Here is a 27469-nt window from a genome sequence, read left to right as displayed (position 1 = left end):
AAACTTTACACGAGTCCATTTTAAATACTTTATGAGTATTTTAACTACGTAAGTGCGAAAAATTTTTTGCGAATGTTCTTTTTACGTCCGGTTTTTACGTTTTGATGCTGTCTATTGAACTAGATTAGCGCTTCTCTGCCGTTGCGCCGTAGAAGGCTGCCAAGTGCCTCGCGGCCAAACGGAAAACGTATTCAAAAATATTAGACATATATTTTTCAACATTTATTTTATTTTTATTTTCGGCAATGTAATAAAAACTTGCAAGAAATTTTAAACAATGCCATTTTCCCCCAAAAAAAAATCGCGCTCGCTTCTCTCGCCAGGTGTATACTCGGTTAAAAAGGTTAAAAACACTGAACTAGATTAACTATTGAAGTGGCGATTTTGCAGATGTTGCGCTAATGAAATAACACCGGGGAAAAGCGATCTTCGTTTAGTATTTCAGGTGGCGAAAGACGTGCTTTTAATTTAGCGTAGTCCTGTAAATGGATTTACCAAAATCTATCACATATATTTCACGGACTTGTTTTCGTTTTTCTCCTGAAGTTAACGATTGTACACTAAGCGGTTTCGCAGCTGGCGCCTGGCAAAAGTGTCAACGATGTACGCACCCCATCCGTCAGAAATCAGTGCAGTTCTAAGCAAAAAGGTCTACGACAATCAGTGCATTCAAAGGATCAAAAAGTCCGACTTTTAGACTTTGAGGCCTTGGACAATGCACTAATTTGCATTAACAAATGTGCATAAGAAGATTAAGTTTAACAATACTTGACCCCACCAAACCCAAACGCTAACCAGCACCCTAACCCAAATAATGTGCGATAATTTAATAATTATAACGCTTCAGGCCCCAATACCTCATTTTGTGACGTAAAAATCTTAAATACAATGGACGAGAAACCATCCGAGTTTGGGCTTTTTCCCCCAGCATTTAAAGAATTATTGAAATAACGCACATTATTTGGGTTAGGATTCGGGTTAGCGTTAGGGTTTAGGTGGGTCAAGTGTTATTAATCCTATCTCATATTTTTTGTTATCTTTTCTGAACTTTTAATGAATATTTTTAATTTATCTTCGCCGGGAGTTTACCTAAAGGTCCAAATCAGTGCATTGCCAGGACCTCAAGGTCTAAAAGTCTAGACTTTTCTGCCATTGGATGCCCTGATTGTCGCAGACCTTTTTGCTTAGAAATGCACTGATTTCTAACGGATCGGGTGATGTACGTGTGACGTTGTGTTTTGCGCCTAAAGTTTGCTTTTGCTGGACGTTAATTGGCTGTTTCTGATGATTTTTTTATTATTTATGACGTCATTACAATCGCTGTTTTATGACGTCATATCTGTCAATATTTTATGACGTCATTTACGGCAGACGGAAAAACGGGGAATTCCCGAAGTTGAAAATTCGGCCCCCCCCCCTTTTTGGATTTCTGGATACGCCCCTGATCCTCAAGATGCTCCTTTATACCAGCTGCACTCAAATCACTGCAGAAATGTGAAAGCTCTGGTGTAGGTGAATGGATGGCCACCAAATGGAACGAGGAGCAAGATTACCCCTCTTCACCACTATTGTCCCACCACCTCCAATAAGCCTTAGGGTTTTGGCCTGTCTATTCGAGCCTAGACTCGCCTTAACAGGCTGAGAACAGGGGTCGGGCGTGCCAGGTCTTCCATGAATAAATGGGGCTTCTGTGACAGAGGTTTGGAGGTACAGACTGCAGACCACATAGTCTTACGGTGCAAATATATCGCCAACCAAGTGGGACAAATGGTCTGACACTCTTGGACGATGAGACTATCCGCTGGCATCTCGACTTCTGCCCGGACATTTGAACTGGAATAATAAGATCGTCCATACGAAAGAAGAAGACAATCAACGAGGTGCAACACACAGTACAAGGTGGATGGGACAAGATTTCTATGGCCAAAAATGTTTATGTGGTCTGAACAGATGGGTAATGATGGTATTTTTCTAGACAAACTTGTCACATTTTCCTTGTTTAGTAATCACCCACAAATGACCAAGGACACAAAGGCAGCAATTGTGCGAAAACTTCTTGTAACTGCAAAACCTGAAGATTTTCACCAAGGCATTCAAGTTTTGCCTCATAAAATCAAAAGTTATACCACTTTAGAGGATTTGATTGGCACAGATTCCTGGTTTATTTTACGCTACTCAATCAGATATGTGATTGGCCGACGCATTCTCCCGATTCATGGTGCTCATAATGGGTACAACGAGTTAAAGTCTTCATGTACTGTTAAAGTTGTGAATGATGCCACAGAAAGAGGGGTTAAAAGTAAACACAGATTGTGCTGCTATATTAACCGACAATCCACAGCAACAAACAACTTGCTACAAGCTGTTGAAGATCACAGACAATCATACCCAGATTTTCTAAAAAAAATCTTGGCTAAAAAACACCATAGCGGCCGATGCCAGACCCATGGTCCCCTCTCCCTACAGTTTTAGGTTATATTTTGGCCTATTCTTATTCCGATAAATTTAGAACTTATTTCAACAGGTTTATGTCTTATTCAGAGTTCAGACGCTTAAGTTTTTATTCTGTCGCGGATATTACGGAATATTTGGATTTATTATATCATTGATTTTAATACTATGGTTTTATAGATTTTTCTGCTTTAGGTCTATTGCTTTTTAGGACTTATTGTGTGTTCCCATGTTTTTTAACTAGACTTGTTTTTCTTGAGGCTCCTTGCAAACCTTAGGGCTGAAATTTGGCTCTGGCACTAAAAAGTTTGCGAATCACTACTTTACTGTATACTTTTAAATGGCTTTCGATTCTTGTTTCAAAAAAGAGAATTATTTTATTTAAAACTGCCTTGCTGTTTTTAAGTTTGATATTTACTTGTGTTCGAAAGAAAGCACTATGAAAACAAATTTTTATCGGATTTAAAATATTAGACATCCCTAATACTTGTTTTAAAGGTACACTACAAGCAAACTAAACCTTACTGACATCTGCAGCAATTTATAAATTTTAAAAGCTATTTAGTTTCCCAAATTTGTTTTTAATCAACAGGTCTCACTAGTTTTACTTTAAAGCATGGCTCAATGACTACCAGGCATAAAACCTTCAGTAATGAAAAAAATAGCATATCCCAAGTTAGGAAAAGTCGAGACAAGTATTTATGTTGTACTATGGCTTTCATCATATATAACAGCTGTATGGCAAGTTTATATACTTTCTAAAGGTAAGTAATGACTTAAATCTGTCCGCTTTTGAACTTTTTAGTTTGTAACTGTTTAGTTAGTTAGTTAGTTTAATCTCATTTGTGTATATGGGCAGTTTAAAAAACGGAAATTAGTATAAACATCCATAATTTGCTAGCTACTTTGCAATCTAAACAGCAGGCTTACAGAATTATGTTCTTCAGTTGTTTTTTTGGTGTTGTCCCTAAAGTTAAATTGTGTGTTCGCCTAACGAATGTATAAACATAGCCATATTTAGGCAATTACCAAGAAAAATAGTGATCTCAGAGTAGCGCAAATGATTCAAAATTTTTTGTCACATTGACAAATACTAAATGGGGGTACGAAGGTACAACCTGCGGCTGCAAATATTTGCTTTTACTTTTTTACATAGATTGGTGTTATTGAGTGAACTCATGTGCGAATATGCAGCTCAAAACCACTTTATATGCGTGAAGCACGAAAAAATAGCATTTGTTCAGTTAAATTGGCACAACTTTTCAATTGGAAGGAGTACAAGAATATGTTTCACAAGTGCTTTTGCATTTACGTAATTGATCTTTTTACCAAAAATATAGTTTAGATTGAAGCATAGCTGGTAACCCATCGCTACGCCTATGCAAATATCGTCACCTATGCAAATAACAACTATCGTGATAGCTTTTTTAGGTTAATGTTACTTAAGCGTTGTCAATCAAAGTAAAACTGCAAACACACTACAAATCTGTGATCGAAATTGAAATAATAAACAATCTATTTAAATAATAAACAATCTAGATGCCAAGCACTGCGATTATCCCAACTAAACAACGTGCTCCGCACTTCAGTAAATTTTTCTAGAATGGCACAACAAACTTAATTCCCACCATTGGTAGTGCGAAATGTTGCTATATATTTGTGATTTCAAAAATATATGTGATTTAATTTGTGTGGAAACAACAACATGTTTTCTTCATCTTTCAAATAAAGTCAATATGGGTTATGCTAAAAAACAACAACTTAGCTAAAATAAATCAATTTTTACCAATTATTCAACTCTACCAAGGCTTATTTGAAAGTGATTCATTGGCTGTATTCTTTTTTTAGAATATGTTCCAGTGGGATTAAAAGAAGGACATCTCCAAATTGGTTACAACTACTTCACTTCAAAGTTCATTTATGTATGATTGTTGATACTGTAAAATAAATAAGTTTACGATGATAAAACATTTAATCTATATTTTAGGATAAATCTGACTACGAGTGGGAGATGTGGAATCATTTCTTCATTAACATAGTGATTTATGCATTCATTGGACATTTTATGGTTCTGAGAACATTTGAAGCATTTTTTGCAAATGTAAGAAATGCTTTTTGTTAATCTATTTTTCAGTGTACTGTATACTGCACCATAAATACTATAAAATCTAATTTTATTTATATATATATAGGAATTCTTTTATCCTAAGTTTCTTGTCAGATAACAGAGCCTACCGCTTTGTAGCTCCAGATTAATAAGGTCCGAAATTTTATTCTATATTTCAACATATGTGTCAAGAAAAGCTATGTAATTTGACCTGAAATATCTCTATTATCTAAATCAGTGGTTCCAAACCTTTTTTAAAGGCGACCCAAAATTTGGGAAAATGGAATTTGGTAAAATCTTGCGACCCAAACCTGTTTGAGGAGCGCATCCAGAATTTTTGTTACTTTCAGGGTTTAAAAATGGTATAGATAAAATCACGAATTTACATTATAAAACAAGTAACACAAGACATATGCTGTTCGTAGTCCAACTTGTGCATAAATGTGCAAATCAATTTAAGTTTAAATACCTTTAGAAAAGGAAACCGCGTGACCCACTTAAAGTTTCCTATTTATTAGTTTAATTTTAAAGAAGATATGACAAACAAGTTATAAGCCATTTTATACCCCTAAAGCTCTATGGCAGCAGAAAAACATCATATAACTTTGTGTCAAGCAGAAATAACATATAACATGTGTATTATTGAAAACTTTTTTAGTTTAAAAGGTGTGTTTGTGGGGACATGGCATGGCCTTGTCCCCCCTGGATCCACCCCTGTGTTTGGTATAGTACAAGCCGTATAGGTTTTATTATAGCTATATATTTTATGACGCTACACTATCAAACAGAGTAAAACTGCATTTAACAATAATATGGGCGTCTCTTACAGTAAATGCCTAACTCATAAAATTAGCTGAGTGTAGCAAATGGTGCCAAACGCTGTTCCCAGTGTGCAATGTTAATCTTCTCTATTTTTTGGTGCAACAAAATCTCCTTTATTACCAGCAAATGCATACATTTAATGCATTTGTATATTAAGCAATTTCGGGAATTATAAAAGTTGTACACTTTGCTATCGCTGAGTTATTAATAGACCTTACATAAGGATTGTACATGTAAAAGATTTAGGCAAAGTAACAGCACTGCATAGTGCATATAGCAAGTTTGATGAACAAATCGTGTCAATCTTTTTTCTTTTTTTTCGTGCATCCATTTTGCAGGCAGCCAACCTCAAAGTTACACTGAAAAACAATGTCTACATTCAATCGCCCGGTTAGAATGCTACCAAGCAAATATTCTATGTCAAGTTTCACACAATAGATTTATATATACAACTTTTGCATACCCTGTTTAGCCTGGGCCTTGGACGTATACATTTTTTCTGGCCCTAGTTTTATTTTGTATTATTTCACTTTGTCTTTTGTGAAGAGCTGTTAACTTGTGTAGCATAGAATGGGGCTGTGCTTTAAAAAGATCTTAAAAATTAAGAGTGTTTCTTGAAACACTGCAAGACCTCCAGCAAATAAGAAATATAGCGCAAATAAAAAAAAAATTAAAGCCCCTAATTTCTAAGCTTATAGTGCTTTAGCTTTACATGATGTAGCTTTTCTTTTTTGTTTGATTGATATAGAGATGTGCCAAATCTAATAAACAATGTTCTCTATTTTAACATTTTTTTACTGATCTCATTTAAAGATAGACAGATATATCGGTTACCGACTATATTGGCCGATAATTCGCTCCTACCAATATATCGGTATCGATAAGTTTGAGTCTATATTTTTGCCAATATTTTGTTATGAAAATAGTATAGCTTTTCCTAAAAAACAAACAAATTTCCTATTTTTTGGCTCAAAAAAATTCATTCAGCATCATGCAATGTTAATATAAAAATAAGGGTTAAATAAATATAGTAAGGCTAGATAAACTGAAATACTATTTGGATTTTAATTTTTATTAACCAAATTTTTACCACATCCAAGGATATAAAAAATCGGTATCGGGTATCAGTTGGTAAAAACATAAAAAATTGGTTAGTGTTATCAGTCTGAAAACGTGTTATTGGTCGATCTCTAATCTCATTATAACCATAATTTATCGTAAATTCACTATTTCCCCTAAGCAATGTCAGGGATTTTGTCTGGTATATATACTTATTTATGTATAAATATAAATCGGTAATGTATGATTTTTTCAGATACGTTTCAACATTTCCATGGTATATACATTTTGTTTTTGCTGGTATTATTTTGGGATAAGCGGACTACTTTGTATTGTTTTTGAGTCATTTTTGGTCTTTTCTGTTTCATACCTCACATGCAGCATCATTTTGACCTGGCTGACAAGCATATTTTTTATTGTAATATTGCACACTGATCTGGTTTATTATTGGTTGGTAAGTTGTTTTTGTTGGTTTGCTCCTTAACTATCATATAGCTTATTTTTCATTCAGAGTATCATGCTCCGTGATCAAAATTTTTTAGTTGTTCTATTTGTATGCACATGTTCTATGTGTAATCTTCGATATACCTCATTCTGCATTGAACACATTTGGAGAAAAAAAAGAGAGATGAACGGGGCTAAAGTAAAATCTTCAAATCATGTCAAAATTCAAACATTTATATCATCATTCTATGAACTTTTGCTTTACCAATTCTATTTTCCATTATTTGTTGGGGGACCTGTAGTAAACTACAACATCTTTAAGGATCAGGTATGTTTGTATTACATGTTCTTTGTTTCTTATGCCCCTTTTTGTCATGGATTTCAATTTTATTTTATTGTAACAAATTAATTAACACAGACCATTTGTTTTGCCACCAAAGTGGGTTTCACAAGAGGCAAAGACTAACAAACAATGTTTTCCATGTTATTTTTCTATGTATGATCAAAGTAAAATATTTAGGTTTTCTTCAATAGTGAGTCACATTTTCAAAATACCCTGAAATGATAATAAGGGAACACATAATACGACCGACACCGCAATAAGTACAACGCTTTACATATTTATTTATAATACAGTGTTTTTTTACCAAATGCACAATAACTGAATTAAATCCTCTACCTATACTACGACAAGGGCAATATTGTCGGAATAAGACCAAAAGCTGTCAGAATAAGACACAGTGTCATTGGTATAAGATCTACTAGCATTGACTTAACATACTTGTGGTTATACAAGTTAGCTATGTAACGCCGTACAACTGTAAATTGGTGTAGAAAGCACAATTGGCAGGACACTATTGTATATAGTCAATGTATTTGTTGTTGTCCAACAATAAAAGTTAGACCAGGATTTCTCATTGGTCATCCTCAGCTTCCTGGGAGGGCCTCAGAGTATTCTTCGGGCAGCCACAAGCAAATAATATTTTAATTGTTAACTTCTTTAAAATCAATTGCTCTTTTTGTTATGATTTCGGAGGCCTTTTTCATTACTTTCTGTGAAGTTTTTTTCTACCATGTTAGTTAGGTGTCACAAGTTGTTGAGAGTCCATGGACGGGGGCCACACCTTCTGAAAGGTCGAGAACCACTGTGTTAGACGATAATCTTAGTGGCAAAGACTAATAATAAAATTTTATCATTGATTTGCTTTATACTACATAATGTCCCTGTGTATAGAGTTTATTCAACATCTCAGAACACTGAAATAAGTCGAATCACACACATAATTACATTTGTGTATTTCTAACAATATTGCCGTGTGCCAATTAACTGCTGACAAATTAAACCTAACTATTTATAATCCACTTTGCCAGTCTGCCCGTTATTAAATTGGATTGTGTCCGACAGCTTTGTGTCTTATAAATGACTGGTTAATACCTTATTTTAATGTCTTCATATTCTCCTGGACAGGGAGGGCCAAGGTTGACAGCATCACATGCCACAATATTTTGTTCTTAATCTTTGTGGGACACCAACAGTAGACTACATGTGTGTCAGGAGAGGTCTACATGCCTGTCAGGAGACAATTTTTGTTTGGTTGGGCATGAATTGTTCAAAGAATTGCGTATTTGACATATTTTTTAATTTAGAAAAACACCTTTATAAGCACATATGTAAATTGCTAAAGAGGTGTGGCATTCTACACAATAACTTACAATGACAGTATCGTTTCGTGCAAAACTGCGACTTCTCTTAAACCGTTATAAAATGAACTTGATGAGCCCAAGGAAACCGGTTTATTTAATAGAAAATGTATTCATAATTAAACAATTTAAGCATGTTTGGTGTTTGATGGTCTGATTTATTTCTTTGGTTAAACCCTTAACAATACCCTTTGTAATAATACACACTGCTTTGCGGGCCACTTAACAATGATGCCACATGTGGCCTATGGGCCTGGCTTTAAACCACACTGCTCTAGGGCTTTAGGACTCATTCCGACATCTATCTGTCTTATTCCTACAGCTATATAATTTATTCCGACGACTTCGTCTAATTCTGGTGACTTTATCTTTTATTCCGACAGCTCACTTATTCCAATGAATTTATCCCTTATTCCGACAGCTTTATATCAAATTCTGAACCCGACATTTTTATATCCTATTCACAAGCATTTACCTTACCTTGAAGGCTTAATGCAGTGGTTCTTAACTAGGGTTCCATTGAACCCTTGGGTTTCAACGCAGCTGTTTCAAGGGTTCCGCGAAAACGTCCTTTGAAAAATAAATGCTGTTATTTTAAGCGAAATTCATATCTCTTATGTGCCAAGGTGTCATGTAACGTTATAAATTAAGAGTTTTGCCAATTTAACCTATATAAATGAAAGGTTATTAATTTGAATATGCCCAGTTTCAGCTTCTAGGGGGAAGAAACGAATACTGAGCGAAAATTTGGGGTTTGACGAACGCTTGCAGAATAACATAGGGGTTTGAGGTTACCAAAGGTTAAGAGCCGCCGGCTCAATGTCTTAATTCTAACAGTTTTAGAAATTATTCCAGTGGCTTTGTGTCTTATTTAAACGGCTTTATATTCCTACACATTTAGGTCTTAGTCGGGCAGCTAAAGATCTTGTTCTGGTGGCTTTTTAACCTCCAGTTGTTCTTGATCATTTTTTTGAATAAAAATGCTAGCTTGCATCTGTATGTTGATATAAAACAACATATGTAACTGGCACACTTTTCTGTTATGGAGAATGTAACATTATATTGTTAACTAAAAATGACTTCAATGCACTTATTTCTTAGGGTAATTTATTTAAGTTTCATTGTGAATTTAATTTTTGATCAATTAGTTCCACTCTATATTACTAGACTTCTTTATCATGTTTAGTAAATGCAAAGCATACAATCTTTGTCTTTAAACAACTTTTGTGATATTAATATTTGATTTATTTTAATGTGCAAGTATGCATCGTCATTTAGTTGCTCAGATACATTATAAGAAAGTTTCCCAATACGTCTTGTTATTGTATGCTTTAAGAGCAATTTTAGTTACCTTTTAAATCTTATCACTAACACATTTTGCCTATTTGTGTGGCATCAAAGAAGAAACGCTCGTGCTTTTTAGCCAACACAAATGCAGATTCATTGAATGCTCAGAGGTGCTTAAACTTTTTGATCTGCCCTTTAACACTATCTTATTAAAAATCGTGCCCCTGATTTGAATAATTAATTTCATATCCACTAATCCCATGTGCTTTTTTTGTTAGTTTTAACGTAGTATAAGTTGTATTGTACATACTGTACAGTGTTTTCTGATTAATAGATATATCTCACAGATGTTCCAAAGGTTAATTTATAGAAATTCTTTTAGAAAAGGTAAATTATTTTTTTGATATATCTGTGATTTTCTTTTGCGTTTGACCTTGTTAAACCTGTTGACCCCCTCAACTGATATTCAAACTCGATTTCCCCCTAATAAAAACAGCATCTGCAAATATACCTATAATTTGAATGACTTTTTAATGCAAACAATATGTGTTGTCGTAGTAAATAGCAAAACGCACTCATAGTACGTTGTGACAGAATATTAAATTTTTTCTCGCTTGCGAAAATTACCTCTGTTCACAACTAGCTACAATATGCATATGCATGCGGATATAACTCAAACTAAAATGTGTTTTGTTTGGTTTAAATTGGTATAATTGTATATAATCTAGTTATGCATATACATTAACTATAATACCTCTGGAAAGCACCAGCAAGCAATTATTTTTCGGTTAAATTGTTTGGTTTTGGCACATTTTTTTGTTTACTAATTTAGCGGGTTACTTACATGACGTATTGGGCAAAAAAGATTAGCCTGTCATTCTTTAAGCACCAATAAAACAGGGGGAATCCCCAGTTGACTACCATAGTTTGGCAAAGTGGTTATGTAAATCAGCTTGTATAGCACTTAAAGTTGTTTGTTAGTCACAATTACGAATTGTATTAGGATGATCATCAGACTAATAAAACAAAACGAAAATAAATGTTTAGATTTAGTTGGCGGTTGTTAAAAACTTATTTTAGTGACCATTTGAAACACTTTGAAAAGCATAAGGTGGCCTACCGAATGAAAACCGGCCCTGGTTTGACCAACATAAGCAAAAGCCACACAAGCAAAATACCACTATTGCAACGTTTTGATTTTGAGTGGATTTTCAACAAAATTTCTGTTTACATTGTTTTTTGAAGAAGATGAATAATTTAGAAGCACATGAAAATAAAGTCATTCTAAATTATTTGCCATATTTTACATTAGAATTAATTTGATTAAGGTATGCATTTTATAAATTCCTCATAGTTGTTATTATTATTTTCCAAGTAGTTTTTTCTTTCTTGTACATAATCTCTAGAGCAGTGCTTTTCAACCTTTACAATTTCGATCCGCACTTTTTTATTTCGGAAAATTTCCATCCGCACAAAACAAGCTCAGTAAGTCTGCAACCTTTAGTTTTATTTGTGAAATAACAATGAAAGGGTTTGTGTAGGCTATTAAATATGTGACCTTAACCAATATAAAATAGATGGCTTAAGCTGCAGTGAACTAATGAGAGACAATATTACTATAATGTATAAGTGGGTGCACCAGCTTATTTGATTACTGTATTACACATAATAAAAATAATACCATGCACCATTTCCATCCGCACATTCATCCGCACGACGTTTGTCATCCGCATTACAATTTTTTCATTTATTTGATTACTGTATTACACATAATAAAAAATAATACCATGCACCATTCATCCGCACGACGTTTGTCATCCGCATTACAATTTTTCATCCGCACAAGTGCGTACCATCCCACGGGTTGAAATGCACTGCTCTAGAGTATAGTGTGCCACTGCGCCTGTTAAAAAAAAAAAAAAAAAAAAAAAACCACTATGTGAACTCCTGGTATAGATAACATTATGGAAAAAAAGTTCCTACATGCAATACTAATTGTAGCATTCTGTTTAAACCTTTACGCTGTACATTAAGATAACATTTCATTATGAATATATATTGGATTGTGAAATATATATTTTTTGTATTTTAGATGGAAAACAATATCAGTGTCAAATGGACTGCCAATGTTTTTATTAAGTTTGTTGTTGGTACTTTTAGATATATCATTTTGCAGCTAATCATCAATTTGTCTTTGTATTATTTTCACTTCTCAGCAATTCATGCCCATGTGCATCTAATTGAAAAGGTACCAATATTGACTCTATGTAAGTATTTTGTTTAGTGTTGTCACATCTTACAAAATAACATACCCTGTAAAATTCTATGTTACAAGAGACTGGAAAGTGAATTAAATCAATATGTCACCTGAACAGTGCTTTTATGACTGGTTACTAAGTGACAAAATTAAAAAAAAATACAAATAAATATACAACTTAATTGTACTTACAGTCAGCATAGGCATAGTAAAACTTAAATATATATATTAACTTTAATGCATCATTGTTAAAATGTAAAGTAGAAAACAAAATTGTTTGCTCCAAGATGAAAATGACGCATTTCTATGACCAAACAGAGAGATGAAACTGAAATTTGTTCAAAGCACTTTTTTAGATCATTAGGCCAAAATTTGGTTTAACATTGGGAAATTTAGCTACCTTCAGTTGTTAACCTCTTATTTTAAAAAAATACCGTTTCAAGGGTAGGATTAGTGCATTGAATCGCAAACTATGACTAAACTTCTTGTGCATCAAAACTGAATAAAAATCACATAAAATCTCTTTGGACCTGTTAAACGTTTGGTCAAAAGAGAAAACTTCAATGCCCACATTCTGGTCAAAAAGTGCATGTTACAATGTTTTTTCAATTACTGTAAAATTAGCATTGGAAGAATCAGCTTTAGGTAGTTAGACAGCAAAGCAACAAGAAAGAACTTAGCAAAAAGATTAAACATTGAACTTCTATTCCTGGAACAAGATCTTATCATCACTATATTTTCATGGCTTGTCCAGATTAGACAATGTGAAATCAATTAATCTTGTGCCTTGTCATTATAACTCTTTATGTTAGATTGGTGTTCTCTTTTCAAGTGGACGTCAGCTACTGGGTATATATATATATATAACTCAAATTGAAATGTGCAATACTTGCCCTTTTTCCAAAAGTAAAATCTAGAATTACAAGAAATTACACCTGGAAAAAGCTAGTCTGTTTCAACAATCTAAACAATTGTAAAATAATCAATATATTTGTATAAAATATAAATATAATTAAGCATATTGCTTTAAAAAGTTGCATTCAGGGTCTTGCATAACCTTATTTATAACATCTTAAATTTCATAAATATAGAGTTTGTTTTGATACATATTTTTAAATAGCGTAAATTTTAAATTAATAAAATGTTTATCCTTAATTTAATACTTGAATCTGTCAGCAATTTTGATTATACAATAAGCACATTGAAATTTCCTATTAAAATAAAACATTTTTAAATCAGTTCAACTTTTTTGCAGTATTTTTTATTGAGATCTTCGATTGTTAGTGAGAAAAATCTGAGAATGTTAGTTAACAAATTTTGAAAAACTTTAAATTAGGCATTGAATGACGCTTATGACGAGTGGCCAAATACTGAGTTAATGGTTGGTAAGATTTGTTATAGTAAGTGTACAAATGCAGTTTAAACAAATCATAATTGTTGTGAGAGAATGTGTCATATCACAAGAAAAAGGACAACTGACTCAGCAAAATTAATGCTAAAACGTTGTTTAGTGCTTTGTTTTTGCAAATCGTTAGCTGCTTCAAAATGTTAAATTTATTATGAAATAATTTTCAAGGTCAACTGCATGGATTTAATTCCCAATTAATCCTATGGAAAAAGTATTTGGAAAACAACATTTATATGTATCTAAAAATGTTCAACAATTATTTAAAAACTTATTTGGTTAGGTAATTTTCATGTAAACATTCTGGCAATAAATCTCCCGGTGCAACAATTACAGCACTAATAGTGACATTTCAAAACTGTAGTTACAACAAGCTTGCGGGTGTTGCACCCTTATGACTTTCACCAGGAAATGAGCATGGAACTGAATTGACAGGCTTTGTATGAAGTTTTTGACATTCATATTCACTTGAAAGTGTTGAAAAACAATGTATTACTACTTTTACTGAGAAAACTGAAAAAAAGCAATCCAAATTTTGACATTTCTGAACAACCTATAAGTCTTGTAGCAAGAGAGCAGCATGAGAACCACCAACAAAATTGTGTGGATTATTTGGTAAAAAGCACAGATAAGTCCTGAATCATCTTACTTACAAAGAGCAAGACAATGGGGTTTGCACAAATATTGTTTTCTTCAAGTTTCAAACATAACTAAATGTCAGCTGTGAACTTTGGTAAAAGCAACCTTACCAAATACAACAGTATATTTTTTTATACCATATTGAATTTGTTTGTGTTTCTGATTACACTTCTGGCCATAAAGGTTTCTTTGGATGTTTTAATACAAAACTATTTTGCTCTCAAGTTTATATTCACTTTTAAAGCTCTTGTTTATTGTACAAAAATGAATCATATGCTGGGCCACTGGTACACCATTTTATTGTAATACCTCAGTTATTCATAGCAAAATACCATTTTACATGTCTGATTATCAATTGATGAAAATTTCCTTTCTGTTATAAAAAATGTTCATATTTTTCCATTAGTTAATTAGTATTGCACATATGTGTTCAATAAAGTGATCCAAAAGTACCAATAAAATGAGTCATGGCATATTATTTGCTGCTTTTGGTAATCCTTTACTTGTTTGAAAAAAATTAAATGTTTAAAGTCGGTTTTAAATTAGTGTGTAGCATAGACACCCAGTTGAAATCAAGGCTGCGGAGGCGGTTAAAAATAACCCGAGTTCAACTCTCGAGTTTGCTCCGGCTAAATGTGTGATTTTGTTGAATCCCAAATCAGGCCTATCTATTTCACCAATTTACATTACTCAACAAAGGTGGATTTTCGGCAATCCCCACATAAGCGTGTCATATAAATTACTCACAATATATTGGAAAATATTCCAACTTTTAATATTACACTTTTACGATTTATAGTTGGCATCAATATTAGTTTTAAACTTTAGAACTTCGCATGTGCTTGTCGGACTCTGGACTTTGGGAGTATTAAATTGTCTTACTCAAGTCCCGATTCCTAAGCCTGACTTCAGCAAAACAAACCGAGATCGACTCCGACTCTGCAGCCCTGTTTGTAATGTATAGCTATGCTAAGAGTAATTTAAACATACTAAAAGTACTTTTACCTAAAAAAATAGCATCTAATAAGAAAGAAAAAATTTAATTAGTTACTAAAATCCTGTATTGTTGCAGGTGGTTTAGCTTTGTGCTTTGTTCAGTTTTTTTCAATGAAGTACATGATAATATATGGACTTCCACATTACTTTGCCACTTCTGACAATTTAAAAGTTCCAGGCGGTTCTCATTGTGTTTCTGGCAAGCACAGGTTCACTGATATGTGGAAGTAAGTATTCTATATAAACCTTACCATCATTTTAGTTGTTTAATCCAACATTAATATTACTATTTGTAGATTTTGTTTGCATTCGTTCAGGTTTGCCTATAGTTTGACAATTCTACCGTTTTAAACAAAGCGTTTAATTTGATCGCTTACCAATATTTTGAAATGGAAAACTATATTTTCCTTGTACAATAAAGACGTTCTCCGCAATTTTTATGTAGGCTATTTTCCGCTTTAATTGTCTTTTTCAAAATTCTGTGTTGGTTTAGTTATCATGTCACTAAAATTTCAAACCCAACCAAACCGTTTAAAAAAAGTGATTTATTGTTATAAATTAACATCTATTAATAAACACCTAAATTGTTGTTACGCAATCAAAATGTATATTATTATTTCACAAAAAGTTTCATCTTGTCATACATTGCACATGTTACTATTATTGTGCAGTTTGTTTTCAAAACTTTTTTTAGTGTACATTTGAATTCTTGCCAAAAAGGTTTTCTGTCCTGCTCTTACAGTATTTACAAACCCATTATGGCTAGGAACAAATACCAGAATAAAAATTTAGCAAAATTATATAAATTGTATCTTCTATGATGGGCTATGTTTAACATTTTCTTTGTACATAAACTGTTTAGTGTTTAACAGCATACAGCCTACTTATATTTCACTATGGTTACCTATTTCAGACTTAAAAACTAGGAGTAACTATCGTATCGAAGCCTACCTAAACATTTATTTAAACTGGCTTGTGTCTGCAAAACATAATGCAGTTTTCTAATTGACAATTACCGTAAATGTGTGTTGCTAAAAGCACTTAGAAAAAAGGCATGTGTAGGAATATAAACATTTAAAGGGTTAATTAGAAAGTTTTGTAAAAAATGTTCATAGCAGGCCCAAAATTTATGAACTTACAACGTAATGTTTAATAAGTCTTTCTAACCTTTGTCATGCAATAAATGCAATTTGTCGTGCAATAGGGGGACAACTACTTACATTATTTTTTAAAAACGTTTAAACACGTATAACAATGTTTTATAACTTTTTTTTAGTTCTTAGTTAAGGCCTTTTTAAAGTTTTTATTTTTATTTTTAAAGGGATTTTGATAAAGGCCTTCACAAGTGGCTAGTGCGGTATATATACATACCTTCTGGAGGAATAAGTCCACACTTCTTGCGGAAGAGTTGGTCTTCAGCTCTTCCTTTTATATTTGTTTATATTTGGCATGGTTTGCAGAATTACCATCTTGTATGGGCAGCTTTAAATTGGTTAGGAATATATATTGAAAAAATATCAGAAGCAATATATGAGAACCCCAAAGTAAGAAAGTTTGAGGTATGTCTATTTTGTTTTCTTTTTTGAAGTACTATCTACAGAAATCTGAAAATCCCTAAAACATAACTACAAATCTATGGTCAATTTACTGCAATAAAGTAAATAAACTAAAGACTTCCTACTTTTTATATATGTCACAAAAAAGTAACCCACGGGAGCCGCGACCCAACACTACACAATTCTATGTCAATTTAATTTTTTTTGTCAAAACAATCTCATGGTTGATAGTTGTTCAAGTTTATTATTATTAAATTATTTTTTTTAGGAAATGTATATCCATCCTATGTGGAGTCGCCGAATTCGAGCCTTTCTCTCAAGTTTTTTGTTCAGTTTGTTGATAGTGTCTAACATTTATTTTCTGACTGGAGTGGAAATTGGAAATATTTACATTAAAAGGGTTTACACAGAAGGTAATTAAAGCCATATAGTTGCCTCACAGTATACACGTCATGGTAAAGATTTTCTTAGTGAATAATATTTGTCATATATAAAAGCTAGTTCACTGCCTGCCTTCTAGCAGACTTACCGCAATCAACTGGTCATTTAAAGATTTCCAGGCAAGCAAGATAAGGCTAGAAAAAATAGGGGCAGTGAGATCTAAAATGATTAGCACACTGAGACTGCAGGATAGTTTTATGTGCTTTCACTTGCATGAGGCCTTATGATAATTGATTTCCACCATTTTTTTAAATTTGGCATTCATAGTTTATTGGTTGTATTTGTCCTAGGATTTTGTTCCAAAACTAGGATTTTGTTGCAATACTTTTTAGTTGTTCTCTTATCCAGGTGTTTTAGTCTTGGTTTTAATGACCGGTTTTAACCTGTTGAGATTTATCTTTAGGGATTTGTTGATACATTCAAATATTAGGCTTTGGCCTGTGTCACGCACCTATATACTTTATCACTATCAAGTTTTGCTATGTAGAGTTTTTTTTTACTTTTTTGAGCCGATTGTTGATTACAAAACAAATCAGTCAGCACCAGTGCTCTTCAACCGGTGTGCACCAGTACGAAAAGCTATAAAAGGGTGCATCACAAACTTTTGCCAGTTATTACCGATTTTTATGACATAATGGTGCTGTAATCCTTGCAAACTACCTTTCTGAGACATGCGGTCTTTCTTTTTTGCCTGACTGTCGTGGTGCAAGTTGTATCCTGTTTTTTTGTGTAAAGTTTGAATTCTGTTTTATGACATGCAATTGTACTCTCAAGCAGCCTGTCTTAAATCGAACTCTCATCGGCAGTTTGTAAAACTTTGGAAGCTCTCCGCTCGGTTTAATTGAGATGATGATATTGATATGCATAATGATTTTTTTATGTCGCTTTTTATCTCAGTTTACCGTTTAAGTTAACAGGGTGCATCACAACAACTTCAAGGGTTCACCAAACCAAAAAAGGTTGAAGAGCACTGGTCTACACAATTCACAATCAAATAAAAAGTTTACGCATTTGGCTACAAGTTCTAATTAACCGGGGCTACTAGCTGTGATTGAGACACGAGTTAGCAAATAGTGGTTCATAGTGGGTGTCTGCTTTAGGTTGCGAAAATGGTAAATTTATGTATGGTTTGCAATTGAATTGCCAGGGCTTTGTATTTAATAAATTTAAACTTCAACGTAGCATTGCCACCCCAAATTTTTGTCAATGTTTATGAAGGTTAGTAAAATGTAATGTTGATTTTTGGCGTTCAAGAATGAGGCCGCGTACCCGTAAAAGCTATTGTTGTTAAACTTCAACCATATACTTAAGAGATATCTTATTATTTTGCTTCCAAGTATAATATCTTTTCTGCTCTAAGGGAATATATTTCTGTCCTTTCTTACTAGCCAAGGAAACCGAGGACGTTAAACTCCTAAAAATAAAAGTTATGTAAAATTTAGCTTGTTTAGGGTTTGCAAACTAACACCAGATTCAAGCGATTTTTCGGCGGTATTGCTATAGGGGTGACGTCACACAGTTATTTCATGGCGTGATGTCTAACAAAATTAGCGGCGACCTAAACTGCGCTCAATTATCTACTGGATCGCGCGACTTCACATGCAAAGCACTAAACTAGACCGTAACCGCGCAAAACGTTTTCAAGCACTGTTAAGTATATCGCCTTGGTAAAAATAAAACTCAATGTCGCGAACTTCTTTATTAAACCTCCCCGAGGACAATTTTTGCACCGGGAATACCGATCACGCAAGTTAAACAATAACTTCTACCCCACGTGCAGTATCCTTAACATAGGCATAAGGACACTTACCTGGACATACTATATAACAACCCTAACCGAGAATTGATAGTGATTTCGGCCAAGGCCTAACGGCTTCTTAGAGTGTGTTTAACTACACAAAATTTAGGCAGAGTTCGCAAAATATCGCGTTTATTGTAGCGGTTTGAACAGTCAGCAAATTTTATTTTTCAAAACCGGATTTTTCTTACGTTGAACGCAGAATTCTGCCGGGATACATATTTGTTGAATATCACGCAATTCGAACAATAGCTCTAATAACTTAAGGTTTCACGTTTGTTAGTGATTCCCAATCGACAATGTCACGGGTTTTTGAAGTGCTAAGCAAAGTGTTGTGTATTTAGTCGTTCAATTTCAAATAATCACACAACATTGCAATTTGGTTACATGCTAAATTGTCACGATCTTTTTAAAATCATCGGCTTTTATATGCGGCTTCAGCAAACTCACACAAAATTATACCGCACGTATTATTGGTTAAATTCCCACAGCGAGTTCGCATCTACCCTGTAAAAAATCAGGCTACTCATTTAGTCGCTCTATTTCAGATGTTAAACACAACGTTGCTTTTTAAGTTATGTGGTAATTTTTCCGTACACTGTTTTAACCGAATGCAAAAATTTGTGTTGAAATACGACAATTTATAACGCGCCATTTGATTAAATGCCGCTTCCACACTGGGTGTAGGGTGTTACTCTCACTGTGGGGAAGCATTTAGTTATCCGATTGCCCGACACAATCAGCGACAAACAGAATTGGGACGACCAGCGCCTTAGCTTACAACGGCATGAGTCCTTTGCCAGTTAAAGTTAAACTGGTAAATACTCTATCTATGTAACCTGTGCAACGTCGGGTATTTCATCTAGTGTAGGGGTGGCCAACACGCTGCTCGCGAGCCGCGCATGCGGCTCTTCACACGTTCATGTTGCACTTATGATTTTTTTAGAATGTTAAGATTTCGTTTGGTTAAGGTGTGGATTATTTCCGGTTCCGACTCAGACTGTTTGCCTTAGGGCAATGTATTGTTAGCAATACTTTTGAAACGAGATAAACGCAAAAAATATGCTCAAATAATATTGATAAATGACATTATATCGAGAAATGTGTATTTTTCATCCAACGCGTCGCGTTTCCTTCTAAATTACAATTTTGTCTAGTTAACGAAATAAAGGCACTTCGTGCGATCGCTTTGTTGGAGTGAGTAAGAAATGGAGTGATGGGCTATCTTTTCGTTCGATGTGTGTAAGGCAGGGGTGGGCAACGTGTGGCTCGCGGGCCGCATGCAGCCCTTTTCCATTTTTTGTGCGGCCCTTCACTTTCTTCCAGCTAATTTTCCCTAAATAAGACTAATTATTGCACCATGTTGGGACGTTTGCTCTATCAGCTTCCTGTTTGAGGTGCGATGTAACCCATAGGCTACACCGCTACACTTTTGCAGTTGAACTCGAATGGATAGCATCTATTATAAAACAATCTTCCTTCATAAAGTTTTACTTGTGTCACGTTGTATGATAAACAATTGTTTTGCAACAATTACACTTGTCTAGTACGGTCAAGGTGTTTGACTGAGATGTTATGTTTAACAGCTGGTTTTAAATTAGGGCTGTTGATTAAATTGTACTGAGCCGATCCGTGCGAGAAAGACGTCATTGGAATTGTAGGAAAAGTTATTTCCGAATTCGCAAGTAGACAGCACTGACAAAACTGCCGTAGTTGCAGCCTAGTAGCTCATTTGTTTTTTCTCGTAAAAGCTGAAAATATGAATTAGTGTTTATCTGATGTGCGGCCCTCCTGTAAGCATTACATTTCCTAAATGGCCCTTGTGTTAAAAAGGTTGCCCACCCCTGGTGTAAGGTGTGGCTCTTTGCGGTAAACCAAGTAATAAACTAGACGGGGGTGCTGTTGTTGTTTATTTTGTCAGGGGGTATACTTTTAAGGTTTAGTGTTATTTTTTTTATATTTTATTTTTTTTATCAATTTTCATTTTTTAATATTTTTAGTTGACTTAAATATTTATTTTTATTTTTCAATATTTTTATTTTTTTTTTTTCAATATTTTGTATTGTGTATTTTATATTATATATTTTGTTTTTCATTTTTCTTAACTTGTTTCTGCAAGCAAAAACAGATATGGGCCGAAAAATTCCCCAGCACTTAACTTATGCCTTTGATGCGAAAGGGGTTCAAATATGGCGTACATTTTGGCAAATGATCGAAACATATATTTGATAAATAGAATTTGCGTAGATAATGTACATGGCCATTTTATTACATTTTGGCCAGAGCTTACGTGTTTGAAAACCAAATATTATCATTCTCCTCAAGACTTAAAATGGTTTAACGCCTATGGTTTGCAATACTTTTGCAAACTTTTACTCGGTAAATTTTTACCATGGCTTGGTCCGAGCAATCACTGTTAAAACAGACTTTAATCTGTAGTTTTAAACAATATGAAACACACTATTATGTGCCTAATACGCAAACTATTAAATCGAAAGTTTTGCTAGTTGTTTAGGCCTGATATTGGTATGTTGGTTGGAGCAACATGCACAACAGGTGCTAACAGAGAGGCGTACACTGCCTTAAGATTTCGCATTTAAATTTGCGGCGGTAAATACACCCTATTGACACTTGATTATTAGGCGAAGCTTATCGCAAAGTAATTGGTCGCCCCAAAAAATGCTGATGCCGCATTTAAAGCAAGCATTATAAATGAGTCGCCGATATTCTGCTTTGAACATCTCTACTCGCAATGCTTCCCTCCGTTAATTGTACGGTGGGTGAAACTTTATTCACGGCCTTACCTCTTTGTGTATTACCGCAACAATACGATGAAATACGATTTGGAGAATATTTGCTATTTGCACCTGTATAGTATGTTACTCCAATCCAACATATCAACACACAATTTTAAGTTGTGTAGGCCTGGTGTTGATATGTTGGATTAGAGTTGCCACCAGATTTCGCATTTAAATTTGCGGCGCCTTTGATGCGAAAGGGGTTCAAATATGGCGTAGAATTTGGGGAATGATCGAAACATATATTTGATAAATAGAATTTACTTAGATAATGCATATGGCTATTTTATTAAATTTTGACCAGAGCTTACGTGTTTGAAAATCAAATATTATCATTCTCTTAAAGACTAAAAATGGTTTAACGCCTATGGTTTGCTATACTTTTGCAAACTTTCACTAGGTAATTTTTTACCATAGCTTGGTCCGAGCAATCACTGTTAAAACAGGCTTTAAATCTGTCGTTTCGAACAATATGAAAAACACTATTACGTGCCTAGTACGCAAACTATTAAATCGAAAGTTTTGCTAGATAAGTTTAGGCCTGATGTTGGTATGCTGGTTGGAGCATGATTCACAACAGGTGCTAACAGAGAGGCGTAGACTGCCTTAAGATTTCGCATTTAAACTTGCGGCGGTAAATACACCCTATTGACACTTAATTATTAGGCGAAGCTTATCGCGAAGTAATTGGTCGCCCCAAAAAATGCTGACGCCGCATTTAAAGCAAGCATTATAAATGTGTCGCCGATATTCTGCCTTGAACATCCCTACTCGAAATGCTTCCCTCCGTTAATTGTACGGTGGGTGAAACTTTATTCACGGCCTTACCTCTTTGTGTATTACCACGACAATACGATGAAATACGATTTGGAGAATATTGGAAACATCGTATTTGGAGAATATTTGCTATTTGCACCTGTTCTGTGTTAATCCAATCCAACATATCTACACACATAAGTTGTGTATAATAATATAATAACTTATGGCTTTGAAGCGAAGGGGGTTCAAATATGGCGTAGATTTTGGCAAATGATCGAAACATACATTTGATCAATAAAAAATTACGTAGATAATGCTTACGGCCATGTTATTACATTTTGGTCAGCTAGCATGTTTAAAAAGTCAATATTTTCATTCTCTCTAAATGATTTAACGTCTATGGTTTGCTATACTTTTTCCAACTTTTACTGTGTAAATTTTTACCATGCCTTGGTCTGAGCAATCACTGTTGAAACAGAGTTTAAATCTGTAGTTTTGAGCAATATGCAAACACGTTTATGTGCCTAATAAGCCACGTTTTATTTTGAAAGTTTTGCCAATTTAAATCCAATAAACGCAAGATTTATTTATTTATGACGCCATGTTATGACGTGGCTTTGTAACGTCGTCGTTAAGAATGCGTTCAACTTAAGCTTTTTGTTGTTGCGGCCCTTGTATAATTATATTTGCTTAGACCTGGTGTTGATATGTTTGAATGGTGCAACAATTACAACATGTGCTAACAGAGATGTGTACACTGCCTGTAGGATTCGCATTTAAATTTGCGGTGGTAAAATATTTTGTGTTGTAAGAGCAATAGGTTTTTTTACTTAGAGAGGCCTCTTTATGAAAGGCAAGTCGCATGTGCATAGTTTTACTAGGCAAGCCACTTCCAACACAAATGTTGCACGCGCGGGACAATAGGGCGCAGCAGGGATGCCAGCAGCCGCCTCGTCGCGACGCGAGCTGGACAAAGCAAGCGAATATGAACGAATTCTGTATGAAAGTTTTTCTGCTGCTAGATGGCTGTCGTTAGCTACAAAGTGCTAAAACGCAATATTTCAGGTTTTTACCCCCCAAGCAAAGGCCCCTGGGAGTGCAGCCTCATAAACTTTTACAAAGCACCTACATACCACTCTACGCCATGTCTGAAAATTTGAAGGTTCTACGATGTCTACTTTTTCTATAAAGCTTCGGACAAAACTCGGTCTGAAACATACCATAGGAAACCAAAAAAGAATAGCGGCAAAAACAAGATATGTCCCGAAAATAAATTTTCGGCCCATATAATAAGGATCTTGGTATCCGATTGGTTGGCCACCCCTGATCTAGTGTCATATAAACTGATAAGGCTTCTGTTCGCCTATAGCAGTGGTACTCAAACTTTTTTTTAAAATTAGGCGACGGTCCCCTGTCAATTTTTTAAATTGCTCACGGCCCCTTAAAAATATACAAAAATAAACACAGAATAACACGTTGTTAATACTGTATTTAGTATTGTAAGCCGACTATTATGGAAGTGGTTAAGTTCCAAACTGCGTCACACGCTGCCTCTGCTTTTAAGATATAAATTTCAACGGAAACAGTGAACCCTCTAAAGAATCACTTTATTTGAGTGAAGCAATCACGAACAGTTTAAAAACCGTGACCGTACTGTCCATTGGGAGCGCAGCAAGCTGTAAAAACCTAATTCTCATGAGCACAATGCAACACTATGACGTCACAATGCACAAATCAACTCGAAGCATGCAAGCATGAGTCTGGATTTCTTTCTTTTGTCCGGCATAGTTATTATTATTGAGTTGGTTAAGCTTGGTTTGGAAAAGTAAGTTGCCTGAAAATTTTATCGCTCAAAAAATTTTCTCCTTAAGGAGCGTCGTGTTGATTTTTTGTTAGGTGCTTCGTGGTCCAAAAAAATTGTCTCGCGGACCCCAGTTTGAGAACCACTGGCCTATAGGCTTAGTTCTGTCGGTTAGGCTTTAGTAACATGTGCTATTAATGCCGAACTTATTAAAAAAGAGCCACCATATACTGCTTTTATAGCCTTTTAAAGTTTACAATTGGATCAAACAAGTTTTTCTACAAAACAGTCTTAAGACTCTAATCCAGTGGTTCTCAACCTTTTTGTCTTACGGACCGGTAAAATCTCGAAAATCAACCCAAATAGCAAATATGACAAAAGTATGCAGCAAAGCAAAGAATGGAAACTTCCATTCAATAGGCAATTTGCTGCTGTCTCTTTGATATCGTACGTGTTATACGTAGTTATATTAAAGTTTTTGACATACAACTGGTCCTAAAATTGAAGACTTAAACGAGCAGTAGACTACTTTTAAACAGTCGGGCACAATACTTGCAGCATTGTGACGTACTATAAAGTCCAAAGTAGACCATTTACTCTATGTTACGTCACAATGTTGCAATTACGAAGCTGGCGAAGTTGTAAATTTGATGGACAAGCCTTCAACATCTTGCATTTTGTAGTTGAGATTTAAGATTGTAATATATTTGGCGGACCGGCAGGAAAGTTGACGCGGACCGGCGGTTGAGAACCACTTCTAAGAAAATCATAATTCAAAAAGAGTCGCGAAATATTTAGTACGCACGAGGTTTGGAATTAGGATTACTTTTCTGGGTTGAGCCAGTATTTGCGGAATTATGTTTTAGATCGGTGCTCCGTAACCTTACTTACGACACACTAACTAAGTTTATAGCATATGTCAGTACACCTACCAAAACATGGCTATCAAAGCCAGTTGGCAATAGGGCAAACCTTTAGTACAAAAACGTTTACTATTACCTCTTTTTCAATTTCCTATATTTATTGCCCTATTTGAAAAGTCCTAAAGCACTGAAAGTGTTAGGTTTGTATCAGTTGGAGCAGCGGGCATGGGGGCATTGCTCAAAATCCATTAAAAAAACTTGCGCTTCGGACTTCAACGGCTAATCGCATAAGTAGAACTAAGACCTTCGCTGTTTTGCAATGTTCGTAACATGTTTTTGCTAAATTTCCTTAAACGAACGAAAAAAAGAAACACATTGCCCCACAATATTTTCTCTTAGTGGCCTAACACCAGGGTTACCATTCCGTGCTTGTTTTTTGAGTTGCTTAGTTTGTTTTAATTTATTTCCATCAGTGAAACATTTTATTTCAGATTCGATTATTATCTTACTATTGTTTCACCGGATTTTGCTGCTAGATTTTTGCTATTTGCACATGTGGCCCGCAAAGACTTCGTCAAATAGTCTGATTTTTTTATTATATTTTATGTTGTTCCAACGGTTTCAGTTTTTTTTATCTTCTGATTGACAAATGTTACTAATACAGTTTCATTGGTCACATTAACTTTAATTTATTTTTTTATATTTTTTATTGCGTTTAACCCCATTACTGCCTCATAGAATGTAACTCTTTCTGATAAAATGAGCTATACTTTACCTGAAAAATGCGAAATTACTTCAACACGCGAAACTGATAACTGTATAAAATGTAAAAGTTGTACAGTTGGGTAGATTGCACTAAATTGTATTTAGGTAAAAGGAAAGTGTCCCGCATCAACATTTTACATTCGAATTGGCCCCTATTGTAAACTGGTTTTACGCCCTTTAGACATTAGTAAGTCGCAAGTGTCCAGAACGGCGGCCCGGTAAATTAAGTGCCCTTTTTTTCATCATGTCACCCCGCCATCTCTTTAAAAGTTTTAAACGAAGATTTTAGTTGCATATTTGTGCAAGACATCAAACGATAACCTCAGGTTAGACTCCACCCATAAGACCGCAATAAGAACAACATCAACGTTAATGAAACGCAGTTTGGCTTTATTACTATGGTTTTATAGATTTTTCTGCTTTTTTACATATTGTTGCTTTTTAGGTCTTATTTGTTTGTTCCCCTCAGGTTACCTAAGGGTACTTGTTTTATACGTCCCGATGTTTTTATGTAATACATATAAAATGAAATTTCAAATCAAAATTTAGAATAAACATACAACTTAATAATAAGTAATTTGTTCTACAAAACAACAAATTTATGTTGATGCTTAACACAAGGAAGCCCATTAGAGTCTATTCTATAAAATGTGGCAGGTTGAAAATTTCTTGGAAAAAAAAACCGTCATCTCAAAGCAGAATGCTTATTTTTTCGTCAGAACAGATGGTAACCCTGGCCCCTTCACCAATCAGAAATCCGTCCACACGTTATTACAATGCCCAAAAATGTGACCTTATAAGATTGTTTGTGTGTAATTTCGCTAAAGCGTAAACTTTTCAGCTTTCTTCTTCCTATTTGTTTTGCATTAATAATAACTGTTGTTTAAAGGTTTCTCAAAATTTTTATTTATTCACGTGGCGCTGTATTGTGGAGTCCAAACATCTATGGAGATTTCAAGAATTCGAGAATCTATACCTGTTTGAAATATTGTTCGCCCTCATCAACTTTACCCAATGTGAACTTTAGTCATTTTATCAAAACGAATTTGATGTACCATATTCTCTATGTTTTTGCCGTGGCAATCTTGTGTTAACTTTTGTTTCGTCACATATACAAAGCAATTTGCAAGTTATATGCGCAACCGTATTGAATTCGCAAAAGATGCAATAAACTTATTGATAAATCCTTCCAAAGCAGAGGTTCTCAACATTGTGTGTCGTTTCAATTTTTCGCATTTAGTACAGTGGTCGGCAAACTTTTTTGTCGTGGCCCAAATTACTCTTTTAAGCCACTTCGACAGCAAAAACAGTCGCGTATTCAGGAGGGCATTACAATCACGTCACAAAGTTACGTTTTGAAACAATTCTTCTTACGTTGTTCTCGAACGAACTCGTGCGCAAACATGAAGACAAGACCAGTTTAAACGCGCATATAAAAAATTGGGTTAGTTTCATTGGTTTTAAATTGGCAAAATTTCAATTGAAAGGATAAGTGACGCACTGACGCATATGGCACATAA

General features: G+C 34.5%; 1 protein-coding gene across 1 annotated transcript; it reads left to right on the top strand.

Moving 5' to 3' along the window:
* The first annotated feature begins 1257 nt into the window (after positions 1 to 1257).
* LOC146133047 (protein-cysteine N-palmitoyltransferase HHAT-like) lies at positions 1258 to 27137 on the top strand. The gene is made up of 10 exons (XM_083396644.1): positions 1258 to 3215; positions 4300 to 4373; positions 4439 to 4552; positions 6696 to 6893; positions 6951 to 7211; positions 11964 to 12138; positions 15245 to 15395; positions 16490 to 16727; positions 16993 to 17137; positions 26839 to 27137. The coding sequence occupies exons 1-10, from the start codon at positions 3104 to 3106 to the stop codon at positions 26931 to 26933; spliced, it is 1563 nt and encodes a 520-aa protein (XP_083252770.1). The 5' UTR covers positions 1258 to 3103; the 3' UTR covers positions 26934 to 27137.
* The last annotated feature ends 332 nt before the right edge of the window (positions 27138 to 27469 follow it).

This window comes from Ascidiella aspersa, chromosome 9, assembly GCF_963924565.1.
Source record: "Ascidiella aspersa chromosome 9, kaAscAspe10.2, whole genome shotgun sequence".
Lineage (NCBI taxonomy): Eukaryota > Metazoa > Chordata > Ascidiacea > Phlebobranchia > Ascidiidae > Ascidiella > Ascidiella aspersa.
Note: the sequence above shows the minus strand (reverse complement) of the source record. Positions and strands in the feature narration are given on the sequence as shown.